General features: G+C 40.5%; 1 protein-coding gene across 1 annotated transcript in view; it reads right to left on the minus strand.

Annotated features, from left to right (window-relative positions):
• The window catches only part of cntnap5l (contactin associated protein family member 5 like), a 107,778-nt gene that overhangs the window by 63,041 nt on the left and 24,435 nt on the right, over positions 1-20,302 (minus strand). The window contains exon 3 of the mRNA XM_060876136.1: positions 17,257-17,450. Within this exon, the coding sequence (XP_060732119.1) occupies positions 17,257-17,450 (194 nt within the window). The remainder of the gene's footprint in view (positions 1-17,256; positions 17,451-20,302) is intronic.

The following is a 20,302-nucleotide window of genomic DNA, read 5'->3' on the forward strand; positions in this document are numbered from 1 at the left end:
CCCCTGGACTTGGTGCGTTTGGTGACATTGGTCCGCATTTTTTCGGTGAGGGATGCCGCCCTGCTTCCGGTTTTTCCGCGGGGGGCGCCGCCTCACTTCCTGGTTGCGGGCCATATCGCCAGCCCGAGGTTTATTTTGTTTTTCGGTGTCCTGTGACATCGCCTCGCACCTTCCGGTGGGGGCGTCGTTTTACATTTGGTTTCCGTGGAGGACGCCGCCCCACTTTCTGTCCGCGGGGGGTGTTGCAGGCCCGCGTTTTGCCCTGTTTTTGGATTTTTTTTTCTGTGGACTTCCCTGTTCTGTGGTGGAATTTTTTTTTCCCCCTCCCTCCCTTTCCTGGACTCTGGGGGTGGGTCTGGCCGAGGTGCATCGGGGGTTGTGCTCGGCCCTTCAGCTCGGCTGTAGACGTCGCTCGGCCCTTCAGCTCGGCTGCGGACGTCGCTCGGCCCTCCAGCTCGGCTGTGGACGTCGCTCGGCCCTCTCTGGCTGCGCCACCGTGTGCCTTGCTCCCTCCACCTGCCTCGCCGTGTGCCTTGCTCCCCCCACCTGCCTCGCCGTGTGCCTTGCTCCCCCCACCTGCCTCGCCGTGTGCCTTGCTCCCCTCACCTGCCTCGCCGTGTGCCTTGCTCCCCCCACCTGCCTCGCCGTGTGCCTTGCTCCCCCCCCTCCCGGACCCGTGGAGACTGCCTGGACGGACTGGCGCGTCGGGAGCCGCGCCTTGGGGGGGGCTCTGTAAGGACTCTGCCCGGACTCTGGCCACGTGCGTTTGTTTACGTTTCTCGTCACGTGTCTGCCCCGCCTTTGTCTGCTCCTTCCCTGTCATCACACCTGATCCTTATTGTCATCATTGTCTTTTTGTATTTAACTGTGCCGCGTTGCCTCATGCAGCGCGGCATCTACTGTGGTTATGTCCTGTCTTTAGTCTGCGTGATGTTTCGTGTTTTCTGTTATTAAACCCTGTTTATTTATGCTATCCTGCGTTTGGGTCGCTTCTGTTCCGTGTTCATTACAATAATATTGTGCACTATTACATCAGACTTGCAAATATTATGAACAGCAGATACACTAATTCCTCTCCACTGCTTCTCTCTTTCTACCCATCCCGAGGCATCCAGAAATTGTACCAGCTCCGATCTTCTTCCATGCCATGAAGATTTTGGACCTCCACTGAGATGAGGCCGACTCTGAGAGAATCCTGAGGCATCTAGAGATCTACCAGCTCCAGTTGGACTCTGCGTTACTAAAGAGGAGACGCAACTCCATGTGGTGTTTGAGGACAACAACCTCCTCATCACTACAACATTTATCAGACTGTATATTTATAATCACACCCTGCAGTGTCACCCATATGAGGATGAGGTTCCCTTTGATTCTGGTTCCTCTCAAGGTTTCTTCCTTTACCATCTAAGGGAGTTTTTCCTCCCCACAGTCACCTGGGTCACCTCAGACTTGCTCATTGGGGATAAATACATACACATTTAAATATATCTAATATTAATTGTGAACTTTTGTATCATATTAATCTTTATATTAATCTTTATAATACCCTTTTGTTCTATGTTTATGTTCTGTAAAGCTGCTTTGAGACAGTTTCAATTGTAAAAAGTGCTATACAAATAAACTTGAATTGAATTGAATATAAATATATATTCTTCACAACAGCTTAATTAGAGAGCTTAAATTTCTGAAACAGCAGTTAGTACAAGAGGACTGATCATTTAGATACAACATGTTCTAGCGTCTGTGAGACCAGTTCAGACTGAAAATAATTCAACATGGCAACTGGGAACAAAAGCAGCAAATTATATAGAAACAGACAAAATGTTCACTGACACAATGCACGAAAAAGAGAAATGGTGAAGCAGGAAAAGACGACTTCTGAGCAATTCTCTGGCTTGGCAGATATTTACCAGAAATACATATTTAAGAAAAAAAAGTAATGTCATTGTTTATATTAAACTTAATTTAAAGTTGTTTTAAGTATTAGAGTGAATGATCAATTCACATAGAATTAATGTAAAGCAGTTATACGGTGAAATGTTTTTCATGCATATATAAAAGAATACATTCTCAAGAAATCCTGCATATTATTTGTCCATTGTAACATTAGAGATCTTAGATGTGACTTTTACTCGTCTACTATAAACGTCATTTGGATTCCTGAATTTTTTGACATTTAGAGCATTTAGCGGGTAAGTCAGTTCGTTTGAGTCCGAAACAAGCAAAATGCATCCACAAGCACACTGACACAACCCAGAGTCTCTGTTGATTGCACAATGAAGTAGATTAATTCACAAATTACAAGTGCCTTATTGTTAAGTGTGTAATTAGTGTTGGCTATTAAACAGATGGGACTTCACTCTGTATTCAGTAACAGCCAGTGACTCAGTGGAACCTGTTTAACAAATAATGACTATTTACATAACTGCTGGAATTCATTCCACCACTAGGACCAGAACAGAGAGGAGTTAAACTGCAGCAAGACCTGAAGTTCAAAGACCTTGATAAAATGTGCCCAAAAAATGGTCAACTCTGGAGATCCAGTGGAGAAAACGTAGGGATTAAGATGATGATATGATGAGATGAACTGATGCGTTCTGAATAATGGAGGATTGAGCAGAGACAAATAAGCTCTCTAGAGAGAAACTGCATGATTAACGATATCTGATCCTCCAGGACTACACAGAGGCTTCGTGCACTTAATAGTCACTCAAAGAAGTGTGTTTAACAATATGAGTGTGTCAGTCAAGAAATGTCCAACAGAACACAACTGATTGAATGCCTCAGCAATTTCTTCAACAATGCACGTTTTTATCTGGTTGTGTCCGTCCGAGTGAAAAACGATGATAAGACTCTATTTAAACATCCCTAGGATGGATGTAGGAACGAGTGAATTGATTAACATATATTGATTTGAATTTCTAAAAGAATGAATAATAGAAGAAAGAAATATACATTCATCAATACCCATCAATTTTCTGCCTTTGCATGCAGTCATTCATAAAACCTCTATTTAAACATCATCCACATTCCTGTAGATAAAGCCAAGCTGACTGTGACTAATTCAGCTTCTTATTTAAAGATGAAGGCTAAACTGTCTAATCTTCCTCTCATCTAAATACTGGCCACTTTTTCACCCAGCAGAAGCAGGAGCATGGGCCTGCAGGAGCATGCACCTGACGTATACACAACACACTTAGACACAAGCATTAGTAGTAGACGGGGCAGTCGTGGCCTAATGGTTAGAGAGTCTGACTCCTAACCCTTAGGTTGTGGGTTCGAGTCTCGGGCCGGCCCCCCAACTGCTCCCCGGGCGGCTAAGCATAAATGGCTGCCCACTGCTGCTGTTGTTGTGTTCACTGCTGTGTGTGCACTGTGGATTATGTGGAGTTAAATGCGAATTCTGCCGTATGTCACGTCACTACTACTACATCTAGTAAGTGGTGAGCTCATGGTGATGACTGTTATTGGAGTAGATTTTTATAAATAGCAAGAAAACTTGAAGAAATTGAATTTGAAGAAATTTGAAGAAAAATAGCAGATTAGAGAATTTGAAGAAAAATAGCAGACTACTGATGACAACTCTAACTCTGTACATTTATTATATGTGTATTCCAATTAGGTCTCATGTGTTAGCATTTTTATTCATTCAGACACTATATATTAGAACAACATTACTGATAACTGATATAACAATAAAAAATCAATCTCCATTCTACCGGAGGAATAAAACACCAGTGTCCTGAAAAGGGATCATTCATTATGTGAAAAAAAATCTGAAAACAAGCTCCAGAGAGCAGGGGTGAAGGTGTTACAGTCACATTGTTTGAAGAGCAGAAATAAAGAGGCCATACCACAAGATCTACTGATCAGAAGTAAAGATCAGAAGGTCAGACTGGAATTCACAAATAAAAAGCCACAAAAGTTTTGGAACCCAGAGGAACCTCTACCAAAGCTGATGAAAAGGCCAAAGTCTGGATAAAGAACAGGCTGCTACTGGAACATCCTAACTATTCTTTATTGATGATGGATCTCATGATGGCAGCAGAAGAATGTATTCAGAAGTCTACAGAAACATTCTGTCTGAAATTCTGTCATTTTATATTCATCTATTAATCTTAAATCCAAATGTCTTAAGCGTATAACAAAAAAATAAATAAAATGTTCCTATACTTCTGGAGGGGACTTTATAATGTCAATCCTCTCTGACATGACGTGACATGACTGCTCATCACTGAAGGAAATGCGCTTTTGAATCTAGACTCATGACTCAAGCATTTTGTAAAATATTAAGAGGAGAAAAATAATGATACAACAGTGTTTGTGTCATGAGACTGTGATATACTGAGCTACTAATATCAATGTGACATAATGAGATACATATTCTTAGAGTGATCATATAACATACAATATGTATAAAAATCTCTGTCTTAAGCCATATTGTAATAGAGAGCAGCTAGCAAAAATGTAGCTTATAGCAGTTTATTAAATAAAATCTAAACATTATATCTATAATGATCTAAATAACTGATAGTAATGGTAAGATAACTGTTATGACAGCCTATGACAGCGATATGACATCAGGCATGTAGTGTTTATGTCAGTACAGGTTACTATAATCAATATCGACATGTCTGACAGTGTGTCTCACTTACACAGGACAAGAGCGTTCAGCGTAGAATATGTAACTAACAGGAATACGACGAGTGATTCACTATAAAAATGGCCTTCCTTTGAAAAGCCAGGAGAAAATATCCATAAGCATGTTTTTGATTTGATTGACCTTTTAAGAGTGTGTTAATGAGAACTGTCACTGCGTGATAAATGTGCCAAGCCACGGGAGCTGCTCAAGCTCGAGTCCCCTTCGGTCAATGGCATCGATCTGAGTGGGTGATGGTTTGGACACCAAAACCTCATTATGTGAGATGAAGAGGAGTCTGTGTAGAAACCCGTAACTGAAAAAAAAAATGCATAACAGCCACATTGTCAACCCTATTAATGTAAAAGAGAGCAGTGTCAATCCTATTAATGTAAAAGAGAGCAGTGTTAATCCTATTAATGTAAAAGAGAGCAGTGTCAATCCTATTAATGTAAGGGACTTTTATGATTCTGGAAATGTACAGTAGCCAAAGTCTGACAGCTGATTTCTTTCTTTTTTTTCTTCTTTTTTTTTGATTGCAGCCTTTATGTGTCACATAAACATCAGAGAACAATAAAATGCTTTTGTTCGCATATCCCATCTAACACAGCTGAGGTCAAAGGACAGTGTGAGATGATATAGCACCACTGGAGGAGAGGGGGATAAAGTCCATGACCAACCTTCTGATCAGTAACCCACAGATTAACCATTTCAGCCAACTGTTTGTAAGGGACATACAGTATGTATTATAATATAAGAAAAGTGAAAAAACGAATATAGTAAAATACGAAATGAATGTATCTTACATATAAAATGTCCTATAAGTCCATTTCTATTCTGCAGATGTATGAAGTGCCAGTTTAGTGTAATAGAATTTAGTGTAGTAGAATTTAGTGTAGTAGAATTTAGTGTAGAAGAATTTAGTGTAGAAGAATTTAGTGTAGTAGAATTTAGTGTAGAAGAATTTAGTGTAGTAGAATTTAGTGTAGAAGAATTTAGTGTAGAAGAATTTAGTGTAGTAGAATTTAGTGTAGAAGAATTTAGTGTAGTAGAATTTAGTGTAGTAGAATTTATTGTAGAAGAATTTAGTGTAGAAGAATTTAGTGTAGTAGAATTTAGTGTAGTAGAATTTAGTGTAGTAAAATTTAGTGTAGACGAATTTAGTGTAGTAGAATTTAGTGTAGTAAAATGTCTTTAATTTTATTTTTTTTATTTATATATTTGCATTTCTTTCTCGTTGCTGCTGTAACAGAGAAATTTCCCAAAATATGAATCAGGTGCAGTCATGTGACATGTGTGGTGTTCAGGTGAGGCACAGTGGCTGATGGGAAAGTCCTGATCTATATTATAACTATAAAACTATGAGAGCAATGAAAAAAGTTGTCATATTTAACACAAAACAAATGATTAAAATTTGTTAAACAACTTAGTACATTGTGAGTAAAACTCTGTTACAAGTAAACGACAGGAACTCACTCGAAATCTTGAACTTATTTTACTAAATTAAACTAATTTATTAACTAATACATCACCGTCACCAAAATACACCACATTATCCCTTTACTCTTCACAGTAACCAGAACAGTCTAATGGTTAAAGGATGTTGACAAAGACTAAGAACGCTGAATTTGTTGGTAAAGTGAAGTCAACTAATAAAATACATAAATCGTGCAATAACCAACCTGCACAATGTTTTGGAAAGGCTTCGTGACCTCGGCTTGCTGCAGAGACCTCCAGTCCTCAGCATCTCCTGATACCGGAGACCAGGAGAGGTGATGCCGAAAGCGGTGTGCGAGGAAGCGGAAGTGCAGTAAGCGGGCGGGTGTTTGTGCTTGGCTAAAAACAAACCCTAGGTTAAAAACTAACCCTAGGCTAAAAACTAACCCTAGGCGGCCGGCACTCCCGTCCATTCTACTCTCCAATGTTAGCTCCCCGGACAATGAACTACATCGACTCGAATGCACTACACGGCAAGAGTTTAGAAACTGCTGCGTGTTTGTTTTCATGGAGATGTGGCGCTATTCAGCTGGACGGCTCACCTCATTTAGAGCCGAGAGTGGACTTGTGGTGGTGGTGTGTGTGTTTACATCAACACTGAGATTTGTGGTGGTTGTGTGTGTTTATATCAACACTGAGGCTCATGCTGGTGGTGTGTGTTTACACTACTGCCCTTCAGGACTGCTTTAAGTGAATTGACTGACTGATCTTCAGTGAGGCTGCAACAATCAGTACAAGCAAACATCGTTATGAAATGCTTCGTGAAGCTCGTCATGAGGCACATCAAGACCCAGTTACCACCCTCACTGGACCTCCTACAGATTGCGTATCATCTAAACTGCTCCACGGACAATGACATTGCCACAGCCCTTCATTTAGCCCTCTCCCACCTGGACAATAAAGACACTTATGTATGAATGCTGTTCATAGACTTTAGTTCAGCATTCAATACAATCATCCCTCAGCACCTGATTAGGAAGCTGAGCCTGCTGGGACTGAACACCTCCCTCTGCAACTGGATCCTTTACTACCTGACTGGGAGACCTCAATCAGTCCGGATCAGGAACAGCATCTCCAGCACCACCACACTGTACACTGGAGCCCCTCAGGGGCTGCGTGCTCAGTCCACTGCTCTTCACCTTGCTGACTCACGACAGTACAGCAATGCACAGATCGAACCATATTATTAAGTTTGCCGATGACATGACCGTGGTGGGTCTCATCAGCAAGAACAACGAGTAAGCATACAGGGAGGAGGTGCAACATCTAACTACCTGGTGTAGAGCCAACAACCTGTCTCTGAATGTTGACAAAACTAAAGTTTTTGACTTCAGGAGAGCACAGAGTGACCACTCTCTGCTGAACATTGATGGATCATCTGTAGAGATCATCAAGAGCACCAAATTTCTTGGAGTTCATCTAGCGGAGAACTTCACCTGGTCACTCAATACCAGCTCCATCACCAAGAAATCGTCTCTACTTCTTATGAAGGCTGAGAAAGGCACATCTCCCTCCCCCCATCCTAACCATGTTCTACAGAGGGACCTTTGAGATCATTCTGAGCAGCTGCATCACTGTCTGGTTTGGGAACTGCACCATCTCGGATAGTGAGGACAGCTGAGAAGATCATTGGAGTATCTCTTCCCTCTATCATGGGCACTTACACCACACGCTGCATCTGCAAACCCAACAGCATTATGGATGACCCCACACACCCCTCACACACACTCTTCACCCCACACATCCCTCACACACACTCTTCACCACACACATCCCTCACACACACTCTTCACCCCACACATCCCTCACACACACACTCTTCACCCCACACACCCCTTACACACACTCTTCACCCCACACACCCCTCGCACACACTCTTCACCTCACACAACCCTCACACACACTCTTCACCCCACACACCCCTTACACACACTCTTCACCCCACACACCCCTCGCACACAATCTTCACCCCACACACCCCTCATACACACTATTCACCCCACAACCCCCTCACACACACTCTTCACCCCACACACACCCCTCACACACTCTTCACCCTCCTGCCGTCTGGAAAAAGGTACCGAAGCATTTGGGCCCTCACGACCAGATTGTGTAACAGTTTCTTCCCACAAGCCATCAGACTCCTTAATAAATGAACTGAACTGTACTGAGCACAACACACACACGCACATCATCTGTATGGACTGCACAGACCTACACCAAAGAATGAGTTGAGAGATAGAGAAGATTACTGTAACAGTCTAATACTAAAACATCAAATTTCGGTAAGTTTTGAGATTAAACATCAGGATTTAGTTTTCCAGAAAAATATTTCGAAAGTTAAGTCGCTATATAAATTAACGTCAGACGCTATTAACAGATTAATCAGACAAGAGAGATCGGTTCGTTCCCCAGTTCACCCATAATATACATAATATACCTAAAGTTGCCTTGGCCACCCTATGTATAAAACTCTAGTTCCGTCACTGAAGCAGATGGAGAGCGCGCACTAACTAATAAACCTTAACAGTCGTGATGAAACATGGAAGGCGCTACAATAATTAACCAACAATAATTAAGTTCGGGTACCGGGATTTTGTGATGGACAGGACTCCCTGCAGTTTTGGGCTCTGAACAGTCACACCCTCCCCTCTTTGTTCAAGGTAGTGGTAAGAGTTATGGCCATCCCTGCATCAAGGGCACCTGTTGAACGTGTATTCAGCCATGGTGGGGTGATAATGCGACCACATCGCTCACAATTGTGTGACAAAATTCTATCAAATTAAATTTTTTGCAAGTGCAATGTAGTGTAAATGGTTGGTCACTGTTTATGTGGAAATGTCAGCTGTTTTGCAACAGCACTTATAATTGGTCTTCAGTGTTAGGCTTTGAGTGAAAAGCGCATGGGTCGTTTATGGGGATGCACACACACACACACACACATATATATATATATATATATATATATATATATATGCAAAGCACAGTCATATTCTTGCACACGCACGCACATTCAATTTAAAGGGATAGTTCACCCCAAAATGAAAATTCTGTCATCATTTTCTCACCCTCATGATGTTTACAAACCTGTATAAATTTTTTTGTTTTGATGAACACGGAAGAAGATATTTTAAGGAATGTTTGTAACCAAACCATTCATGGGCCCCATTCACTTCCATATTATTCTTTTTTCTCACTATGGAAGTGAATGGGGCTCATGAATGGTTTGGGTACAAACAGTCCTCAAAATATCTACATGTGTGTTCATCAAAACAAAGAAATTTATACAGGTTTGTAACATCATGAGTGAGAAAATGATGACAGAATTTTCATTATAGGTGAACTATCCCTTTAATATTAATAAATTACACTCACTCGTCTTCTGCCATGTTTGAGGCATATTGAAACTTTTCATGCTTTTACTTTGGTCTTATTTCAGTTACATTTACATCTTAGGCTTTGTAGTTTTGATTTTTATTAATTTTTAGATTTTTATTGTATTTACAACTCACCTGTATGTGGACACGTTTTAAAATAAATGCATATAATAATTTTTTGTTGCAAATAAAACTCTCATAGTCCATAAATACTGTAGATTTAACTTTGTTTAATATATACATTTAGTTAAATCATCAAACATCTGTATGACTTGCCAGTGACTTGCTTGACTCAAGCTATGACTTGCCATGAATTGCTTGACATAAAGCAGTGACTTGACTTGACTCTCACAAATATTGACTCGGACTTGCTTGAAACTTGCAGGTTAAGACTTGAGACTTACTTGTGACTTGCACATGTGTGACTTACTCCCACCTCTGCACCAAATATACACTCTTCCAATATACATCCATCAACCTGTTTACATGATGTTTTACACACTGTTTTTGCTCTTTGCACATGCTGTCTTACATTTCAGTCATTTGCTGTTTTGCACAATACTTTACAATATCTCATGTAACTGCTGCTATAACACTGTGTTCATTCTATTATTACTGCACACGCAATATTGTTGAACATACAGTATTTACACTGGTGCTGTTTCTGTGTATTGTCTTTTTTGTATTGTCTTGTATTTTTTGTTTGCACTGCCTTTTGTCTTGTTCTGTCTTGTCTGTCTTGTTTATCTTGTCCTGCACTGTTTGCACCTGGTTGCACAGATGCACTTTATGTATCTACAGTAGGACTAACTGACTAAGTCCTTATAGCTCTGTCTTTGTGTTATGTAGCATCATGATCCTGGAGAAACGTTGTCTCATTTCACTGTGTACTGTAACAGCTATATATGGATGAAATTACAATAAAAGCTTCTTGACTTGACTTGACTTGACTTGACATCACAAACTCTGCAGCCTACAAATGAATTCTTAACAACCCCCTTTATTTCCTCGCTCCCAGGCACCATCCTTCCTTGTATTTCCTCTTAGAATTAGCTCCTTTGTTTCAGTTTATTCTTTAAAAAGTGTAAAGTCAGTTCTCTAGTGTTTAAAAAGACTGCCTTTCTGATCCAGATGATCATTTTTTTCTTGAGTTTAGTATTTTCTGCTTTTGACCATACTTAATTTATTTTGAATTGTTTGCTGGGAACTGTTTCTAATTTTATCAGCTGTTCCTAATAAATTGACTCACACTTACTTTCACTCTGCAGCATCTGTATTCCTAACATAAGGTCAGATGAATCAGATTAAAGTGATAACTGCTCTAATATTTTGTCGCTGTCAGGCAGAAACCTTGTATGTCCAAATTTGGTCAATTTCATATTTTTCCACATATCGATGCTATTGGTCAGTCCCCACGTGGGTCTGTTATTTTTACAAGTTATTAACCAATCTAAAGTCTTGAAAATAGCTTGAGCACAAATCTCATAACTCCATTGGACACTTCAACTGTCCACCTCTTCCTCACTCCGTGGGAGAGCTTCGCGGCATATTTCTCCTCAAGAAGAGTCGCAACGAATCAACACGTCTTCTGAGGTAAATGTCTTCAATACACTGGGCTCAAAGAAAAAAAAATCTTGACCCCCGCTAGTTCTGGTGCTCATCTGAGGACAGGAATTAAGCGCAAGACAATCCACTGCAACGCAGACTAAACCCTGTGCACTGCAGATAAGGTACGGCGTTTTTTTAATTTCCTGAAAAATAACGGTTTTGGAGATACGAGGATTCCGCCTGACAGCGACGATTTGCATTGCATTTACTCTCTACACCAGTTAATATAATCTTATTGTAATGTGAGGGTGCTAAAACCTTTACAATTTTCTCTGTAGGTTGAGCAGTGTATAAAGAGGCATACAGTTCTGCTGAAAAATGGAGTTCTAAAATTAAATGTATTGATTTTTTTTTTTGTGTGTGTGTGTGTGTGTGTGTGTGTGTGTGTTAAGCAGGTATTTTACACTCAGAGAATCAGGAGAACACGGACCAGCAGCATGGTTCTGGAGGCTAAAGTCATCGATCTCACAGCTGTCACAATAAAGCCAAACTAAACAAAGGATAACTGGAGTCAGTGTCAGTAACCACACCAACCTAAAAATAACTGTGGAGTCTGAGATTCATCACAGATACAGTCGGTAGTTGATAGATGGCCTTTTCCCATCATCAAGAAAAACAAGAAAAATAGACTGAATGAATTTGTGTAAATTATTATTTATCCTGTTTAAGTCATAGTAATTATAATATTCTTCGATTTTTTTTTATCTAAAGCATACAGCAGGGCTTCTCTTACTGAATGTGATTATAACGGTGTGTTCACAAGAGGCAGGAAGTAAACATGTATACACAGCATGTGCTTTGGCACATTTCCATAACCCTGTACACTGTGAGTAAAACTCTGTTACAACTAAACGACAGGAACTCACTAGAAATCTTGAACTTTCATTCATTCATTCATCTTCTACCGCTTATCCGAACTACCTCGGTCACGGGGAGCCTGTACCTATCTCAGGCGTCATCGGGCATCAAGGCAGGATACACCCTGGACGGAGTGCCAACCCATCGCAGGGCACACACACTCATTCACTCATGCAATCACACACTAGGGACAATTTCCTACAGATGCCAATCAACCTACCATGCATGTCTTTGGACCGGGGGAGGAAACCCCCGAGGCACAGGGAGAACATGCAAACTCCACACACACAAGGTGGAGGCGGGAATCGAACCCCCAACCCTGGAGGTGTGAGGCGAACGTGCTAACCACTAAGCCACCGTGCCCCCTAAATCTTGAACTTATTTTACTAAATTAAACAAATTCACTGCCACCAAATTACACCACATTACCCCTTTACTCATCACAGTAACCAACACAGTCTAATGTAAAATAGGGACTAATGTGAACAGAGAAGAATATAACCTCACTAACTATTTAATCTCCATTTCAGTTTTATTTGCTTTAACAGTTTTTAACAGTGTCCCAAAGCAGCTTTACAGAAATATATAAATTCAGGGTATAAATGATATATTTTAAATGTATCCCTAATGAGTAAGCCAGAGGTGATGGTGGTGAGTAAAAACTCCCTGAGATAATACGAGGTAGAAATCTTGAGAGGAACCGGACTCAAACACTAGAGACTGTGGAACATATGTTCTCCTCATCCAGTAAACTATTCAGTGAATGTGAATGAGACCTAATAGGTGCTGTGGTGCACCGGTCATCTTTTATAGAATGGGGTGAGAATGATCTGCGTGTCTAGATTCCAGCCAAGTTTCACAAAAATAGATGTTCACCTTTAACTGATCTTCAGCTCCTTCTCTATGTGGACTTTCAACCTTTTGGTGCAAGCAACATGTCACACAGCAACATTCTAAACTCTCAGTTGAATGCTCTGTTTGTCAACACAATTAATAAAGCTGGATAGGAAATATATGCCTCCTCCATACTGTATGTTTGTGGAGTTTCTCCCTATGAACAAGGACCAAATTGTGATGTTTAGTTAAATTGTGATGACCAGTCAGAGTGCCAGTGTCCACTGTCTAAAGAGCTTACAATGGACACATGAACATCAAGAACTGGACCATAGAGCAACAGAAGAATGTAGCCTTGTCTGAAGAATCACGTTTTCTTTGATATCACGGCGGGTGTGTGTACATCACTTATCTGAGGAAGAGAAGGCACCAGGAAGCACTGTGAGAAGAAGACAAGCCAGTGAAAGCAATGTTCTGCTGGAAAACTGTGAGTCCTGGCAGTCATGTGGATGTCACTTGGACTCGTAAGTAAGTAAGTAAGTAAGTAAGTAAGTAAGTAAGTAAGTAAGTAAGTAAAGTTTATTTATATAGCACATTTATCACAGCAGAGCTGACCAAAGTGCTGAACAAAGTCAAAAATAAACATAAAATAAACAAAACAGATGATACAATAAAAATAGAACATAGACAAAAATCCAATTAAAATGCCTGGGAATAAAAATATGTTTTCAACTTCACTTTAAAAGTTGTACTGGAAGGTGCAAGGCGAATGTCCAGTGGAAGTTGGTTCCAGAGACGGGGGGCTGCAATAGAAAAAGCCCTATCACCCTTCGTTTTTAAGCGTGAACGAGGGACAACCAAGAGAGCTCTATCAGAAGATCTTAGAGATCTGGTGGATGAAGAAGGAATAAGATGATCTGTAAGATAAGATGGGGCTTGACCATTAAGAGCTTTAAAAACAAACAACACAATTTTAAATTGGATTCTAAAATAGACAGGAAGCCAATGAAGAGAGGCAAAAATTGGTGTAATGTGATCTGTTTTCTTTGCCCCGGTCAAGAGTCTCGCAGCTGCATTGTGAACCATCTGTAAGCGTGCAATGGATGGCTGAGGAAGACCCAAATATAATGAATTACAATAGTCAAGGCGGGAGGTGATAAAAACATGAATGACTTTCTCCAGGTCATTAAAAGTTAAAAAAAATTTCAGTCTCGAGATGATCCGTAACTGATAAAAACTGTTCTTGACAACTGTATTAATTTGCTTAGTTAAGCAAAGTTCAGAGTTCAGAATGACACCAAGATTCCTAACCTGGGAGGAGACTGAGGGGAAATGCTTGCCAAGCTCATTTATAAGACCACTTCTCAACTTCTCGTACCAGCGACTTAAACATTATCGCAGAGCAAGTACACCCATTCATAACTACATTATTCCCTAATATTAGTGTCCTCTTCAGCAGTATGATGCACCCTCATACACTGTGAAAATTGTTCAGGAACATTTTGAGGTACATCGCGAAGAGTTCAAGGTGTTGACTTGGGCTTCAAATTCCTCAGATCTCAAGACCCACCTAACAACTTACAGGATTTAAAGGACCGGCTGCTAATGTCTTGGGGTCAGATACCATAGTACACACACACACACACAAACACACAGTCAAAAAAGAGTGCATTGCTAGTGTTGTGGTTGTGCATTGCTAGTGTTATTTTATTCGGTTTGTTTGTGCTCTATTTAATGATGATCGCTGTTTTTCTTTTTTCTATTTCTTTTTCTATTTTTCATTACAATGCATTATTTTTCATTACAACACGTTCAACCTGTGCTGTAACTGCAATCATGCTAATAAAGCTCATTGAATGAAAGTGAATTGAATTGAATGAGAGGATGGTGTGGTTGAAACCTCCATCACAATCCATGTGCTGTTTCAATAATAGCCAAGCGGTGAAGAAAATAGTCAGGTAGTAAATGCTTTCAGAATGTTGAGCGATGCATGACTAACCTCCTGCTCCACTTCTTCGCTTCAGTTAAAAAGTGAAAAAATTCATCTTGAATTTTGTACAATAGAAGTCACATGGCATTGTATTACAGTATATTTCTTTGCACAAAAACTGCTTGATAATACCTATGTGCATTTATTATCTATATATATCTAAGGGAAAGTACTGATATGTTCAGTTTGATTACTGTTTGCAAGCCACACAGTTATACTGACAAGTCGGCTGTTGGTTAATAAGAAGTGTGCTTCGTTATTGAGAGTCAGTGCCTCTACACTGGCATGAAGCAGATGGCATCAGACCATGCGTGACTGTCTGATTCTGTCACCAGCTGGCTTTGCTGGAACACTGACATTACTCTGGCATGGAGTGACATCTCCATGAGAAAGTTTCCCACATTCAATGCGTCACAGTGTGGCTTGCCAAGGACACGAGCACAGGGGAAGAGTAAATGTCTGAGTGAGAGTTTTAAATAGTTGGAGTGTTTATCAGGAGACTCCATTAACCTCCATATTTCCGGTCACTGTACACTGTGCCCAAGCAATTTACCTTAAGCCAATCTGAATAACAATAGACAGAATTAATTAAAAATCTGAAATGATTAAGTAAATTAACTTGACATTTGTCGTGCTAATTAACAGGCAAGCCGCGCTTTCAAAGGCACATTTCCGAAAGCTTTCCGAGCCGAAAATGAACCCTTAACAATCCAACCACAATTAAGTTCATGAAGCAGATTTAAAGTCTGTAAAATTATCCTGTAGGACTCGTTAGAGCTGCTGGTGTTCCTAAAGAGAAGAATAACTTATCGATGAGGATATAACAGTACACACCGGACCATTAACAAGATTTAAAACACACACTGCTGGAACTGTTACCATACACTCGGCTAATTTCTTGGCTTTGCTGTGTCAATATTTTGGAAAGATATTTTGTTAGACATTCTGTTTTTATCTTAGATATATCATGTTACATGCACCTTATATACTCTAGGTTTGTGTTTACAGTCAGTGACTTAAGCCTAAATATCCACTATATAGCCAAAGGTTTGTAGACACCTGACCATCACACCCGTGTGTTGTGTTTTGAACATCCTTTTACAACTGTTGTTGTTATAACCTCCATTCTTCAGGACCACCAGAGTTTGCAGTGTGGCTCATGACCAAATTACCAAAATATTTCTGCACAAATGATTCTAAACATCACACTAATCAATTCAAATTAAATATAACAATATGGCTTCCACCCTCATTATTCAGCCGCTCCTGCACATCCTGTTTGGTACAGATGCAAAAATCATGACAATAAGGCAGCGGTGAAAAATGCTTTATGTTACATTTAATTGTGCACACGTTTTATTGTGTCTGCAAGATACCGAGGTCATGAAATCATAATATGTCCATGTAATACAGGCTCGAGGTTAGAATTAGCTTTTTTAATTTTGAAAAATTAATAAATTGTAAATGTTTTTGCTTTCTGTAAAGAAAATGTCTCACTATTTAAAGTACAACCTGACAAGACACTCATCTGCTGTGATTATGGCTTATTTAATTTTAGCCCTAAATTGCATTTATTTATTTATTTATTTATTTATTTATTTATTTATTTATTTATTTAGGGGGCACGGTGTCTTAGTGGTTAGCACATTCGCCTCACACCTCCAGGGTTGGGGGTTCGATTCCCACCTCCGCCTTGTGTGTGTGGAGTTTGCATGTTCTCCCCGTGCCTCGGGGGTTTCCTCCGGGTACTCCGGTTTGCTCCCCCGGTCCAAAGACATGCATGGTAGGTTGATTGGCATCTCTGGATAAATTGTCCCTAGTGAGTGAATGAGAGTGTGTGTGTGTGTGTGTGTGTGCCCTGCGATGGGTTGGCACTCCATCTAGGGTGTATCCTGCCTTGATGCCCGATGACGCCTGAGATAGGCACAGGCTCCCCGTGACCCGAGGTAGTTCGGATAAGCGGTAGAAGATGAATGAATGAATTTATTTATTTATTTCAGTATGTCATTTTTGTGGTGAAAGCAAACTGTGGTTCTGTGTGGAACAGAGTACATGCCCTGACCAGAGAAAATTTAAAACGACACCCAACCTGCATAACTGTACTATCAATGTCAGCGAATATGCTTTTTGGACATGCTGAAGAAAATTGCAATTGGGTTAAAAAAATCATATGACCAAACAAAATATTAATGCCATTCAGGTGTTATTGCATCTGTATGAAACTAGTGCTTCATATAGACAAACTGTGTTAATGTGGCTACCATTATAAAGTGATTTAAATGAAATGACTTAAGTTAGTCAAGTCTTTGTTCATTCATTCAACCACAAACCCACCTGTCCTTCTGAATAAACAGAAAATTAATAAACTGTAAAGTCATGATGCAGCGCAATGACTGACTGGCTCATTACAGCGCTACACATGCAGAGTGTTATGCATATGGTTGCAGACTTACCCATGGCATGTTGTCTTGTCTGTAGGTTCTCCATGTTCTGCCTGAGTCACTATACTGCAGCTGGTAGCTGCTCACCCAGTCTGCCCTGCCCCATCGGCCCTGTGTGGCCACTGCTGTCACCTCCAAACGATCTCTTAGGTCCAACTGCAGCCAGGGACGGCGGTCCTCATGGTCTGGAGACCATCCACCAGAACCTGCAGGGAGGAAATCAAGTGGGAAGGAAGGTAAGTACAGTGATATGAAACAAACAATTGAAACTACTATATGTCCATCATCAAAGACAATGAAATGAAAATCCAATAACCTCTAGACCTGTAACAGACCTAAACACTCCTCAGTGTTTCCACATTTTGTAGTATATAGTATATTCTGTTTTACTTTCTTCAGTCCTTTCTATGCATTTGTAAAGCATCCTGCTAGGTCTCATCTACGTTTCTTTCATTCATTCATTCATTTTCTACCACTTATCAGAACTACCTCGGGTCACGGGGATCTCAGGCGTCATCGGGCATCAAGGCAGGATACACCCTGGATGGATTGCCAACCCATCGCAGGGCACACACACTCTCATTCACTCATGCAATCACACACTAGGGACAGTTTTCCAGAGATGCCAATCAACCTACCATGCATGTCTTTGGACCGGGGAGGAAACTGGAGTACCCGGAGGAAACCCCTGAGGCACAGGGAGAACATGCAAACTCCACACACACAAGGCGGAGGCGGGAATCGAACCCCCAACCCTGGAGGTGTGAAGCGAACGTGCTAACCACTAAGCCACCATGCCCACAATCTACGTTTCTTTCCCTGCTTAATATGAGAGAACATGATGATTATGAAAATAAGTGTGTTAATAACTTCCCTAGAGCCAACAAACAAACAGAGGCTCCCTATTCCACTAGAACAGATACAGAAACTTCTATAAATCCACACAGAAGATGAGATGAGAAGACTGGTGTAGTTGTGGATAGTGGAGAGAAGAGAGGTGGGATTTGTCTTACTGTCATTAAGCTTAATCACAGACCCTGATCCCATTTCTGATCCTTTTATTGTCTCGGTCTCAAATCCAAACTCAGAGTCAATCTCAAACTCAGTAACCGGTCCAGTTTATTACCCTGTCTACTTCTTTCCTAATGACAGTCCTAACATGTCTTTGGCCTTTCTCAGAGTCAGAACATTAATTTAGGATCAGAAATAGCCTCTGAACTGTCCTATGCTCTGCTCCTTTCTCTGAGTTCAGGTTATCACAGATCATTTGTAACTTTCTCAGTTGTCAGTCTTACACCTCATGTTTGTAGACCTCAAGCCTTCCTCTAGTCTCTCTCTAGTCTCAAGCCTTTTCTCTCTCCTGCTTGAGTCGCTAAGCAATAATAAACTCTCATGTGCTCTTGATTTCCTTTTTTTTTTTTTTGCAGTTATTCTAGGATAACACATCCATATATCTCCTATTTGTCCTTCCTCTTGACCTCTGACCTGGCAGCTCCATCTCCAACATCCTTCTACCAATATAACCATCTCCCTCCTCTGTACATGTTCAAACCATATCAGTCTAGTCTCTCTGTCCTTGTCCTCAAAACAGCCAACCTGAGCTGTCCCACTGATGTGCTGTCCATCCTCGTCACTCCTAAAGAGAACCTCAACATCCTCATCTCTGCTACCTCCATCTCTGCCTCATGTCTTTTCCTCACTGCTACAGTCTCTAACCCATACAGCAGATTGTTCTTAAAGATCAGCACTAGAACATGTCTCCTGTTCCTCAGGCATCTTTCTTACTCTCTAAAATCTTGTTGAGCATTCGAGATAGAAACTCCACTGCTGTCTCTCCTAGACCCTTCCACACCTCCACAGGTATGTCATCTGGACCAACAGCTTTTCCACTCTTGATTCTTCTCAGATCCTTCCTCACCTGATCCTTTCATATCTTTTCTAATCTTTGCTATTTCCCTCACCTCTTTGCCGGTTCTTTCTCTCTCATTTTCATCATTCGTCAGCTTCTCAAAATACTCCTTCTACCTTCTCTGCACACACTTCTCACCTGTCAGCACCTTTCCATCTCTATCATTAATAACCCTTATCTTTTGCACATCCTTCCCATCTCTATCTCTCTGTCTTGCTAATCTGTACAAGTCCTTCTCACCTTCAATCGTGTCGAATCTGTCACAAAACTCATCGTATGCTTTCTGTTTGGTCTTTGTCACATCTCTCTTCACTCTGTGCTGCAATTCCTTGTAATGTTGTCTACTTTCTTCAGTCCTTTCTATGTCCCATTCTTCTTAGCTAGCCTCTTCCTCTGATGTTTCCTTATCTTCTTTTCTCCTCCCAGATGACACACCTTGCACCCTCCTACCTGTCTCCCTGATCACTTCTGCAGTAGATTCCAAGTCATCTGGAAGCTCTTCCTGACCACCCAAAGCCTGTCTCAGCTTCTGTCTAATGATTTTTGTATGTGTATGTGAGTATGTATGTCTGTATGTCTGTATGGATGTATGTAAGTATGTATTGGTTTATTGATTGATTATTTCTTGCTTAAAAGAATAAACCCAGACTATTTTAAGCAAGAAATAATCAATCAATAAATCAATACATACTTCCATACAGACATCCATACAGACATACTGTACACACTCCTTAAAAGGCTCAGCCTGACGTTAGGGTTGCAGAGATTAGACGACATAATCATAATCGACCAAATCAATTAAAATGTACTTTATCATAAACCTGTACAAATGTCTCTATACCTCTATATGATATACAATATATGACACTACAGCTGCTTGTGGCAGCAGTGGCTCTGCTAATGTTTTCTTATGGTGCTTGATTCAAAAAAAAAAAAAGAAATTTAAACACTAGTAATAGAGTTTTTTTGTGATTTAACATACTACATAAAGGTTTCTCAATTATATCACAGATACAGTGCTCTAACCAAATAGGATTTTTTATGCCACAAAGTGAAAATGTGACCAATAGAACACTTAAGAGCAAGCTGTGTCTTTCCTTCTGAACTTAAATGAGGGAATTGTGTTATTCATTACCAGAATTTTCTGTC

This window comes from Tachysurus vachellii, chromosome 1 (assembly GCF_030014155.1).
Source record: "Tachysurus vachellii isolate PV-2020 chromosome 1, HZAU_Pvac_v1, whole genome shotgun sequence".
Lineage (NCBI taxonomy): Eukaryota > Metazoa > Chordata > Actinopteri > Siluriformes > Bagridae > Tachysurus > Tachysurus vachellii.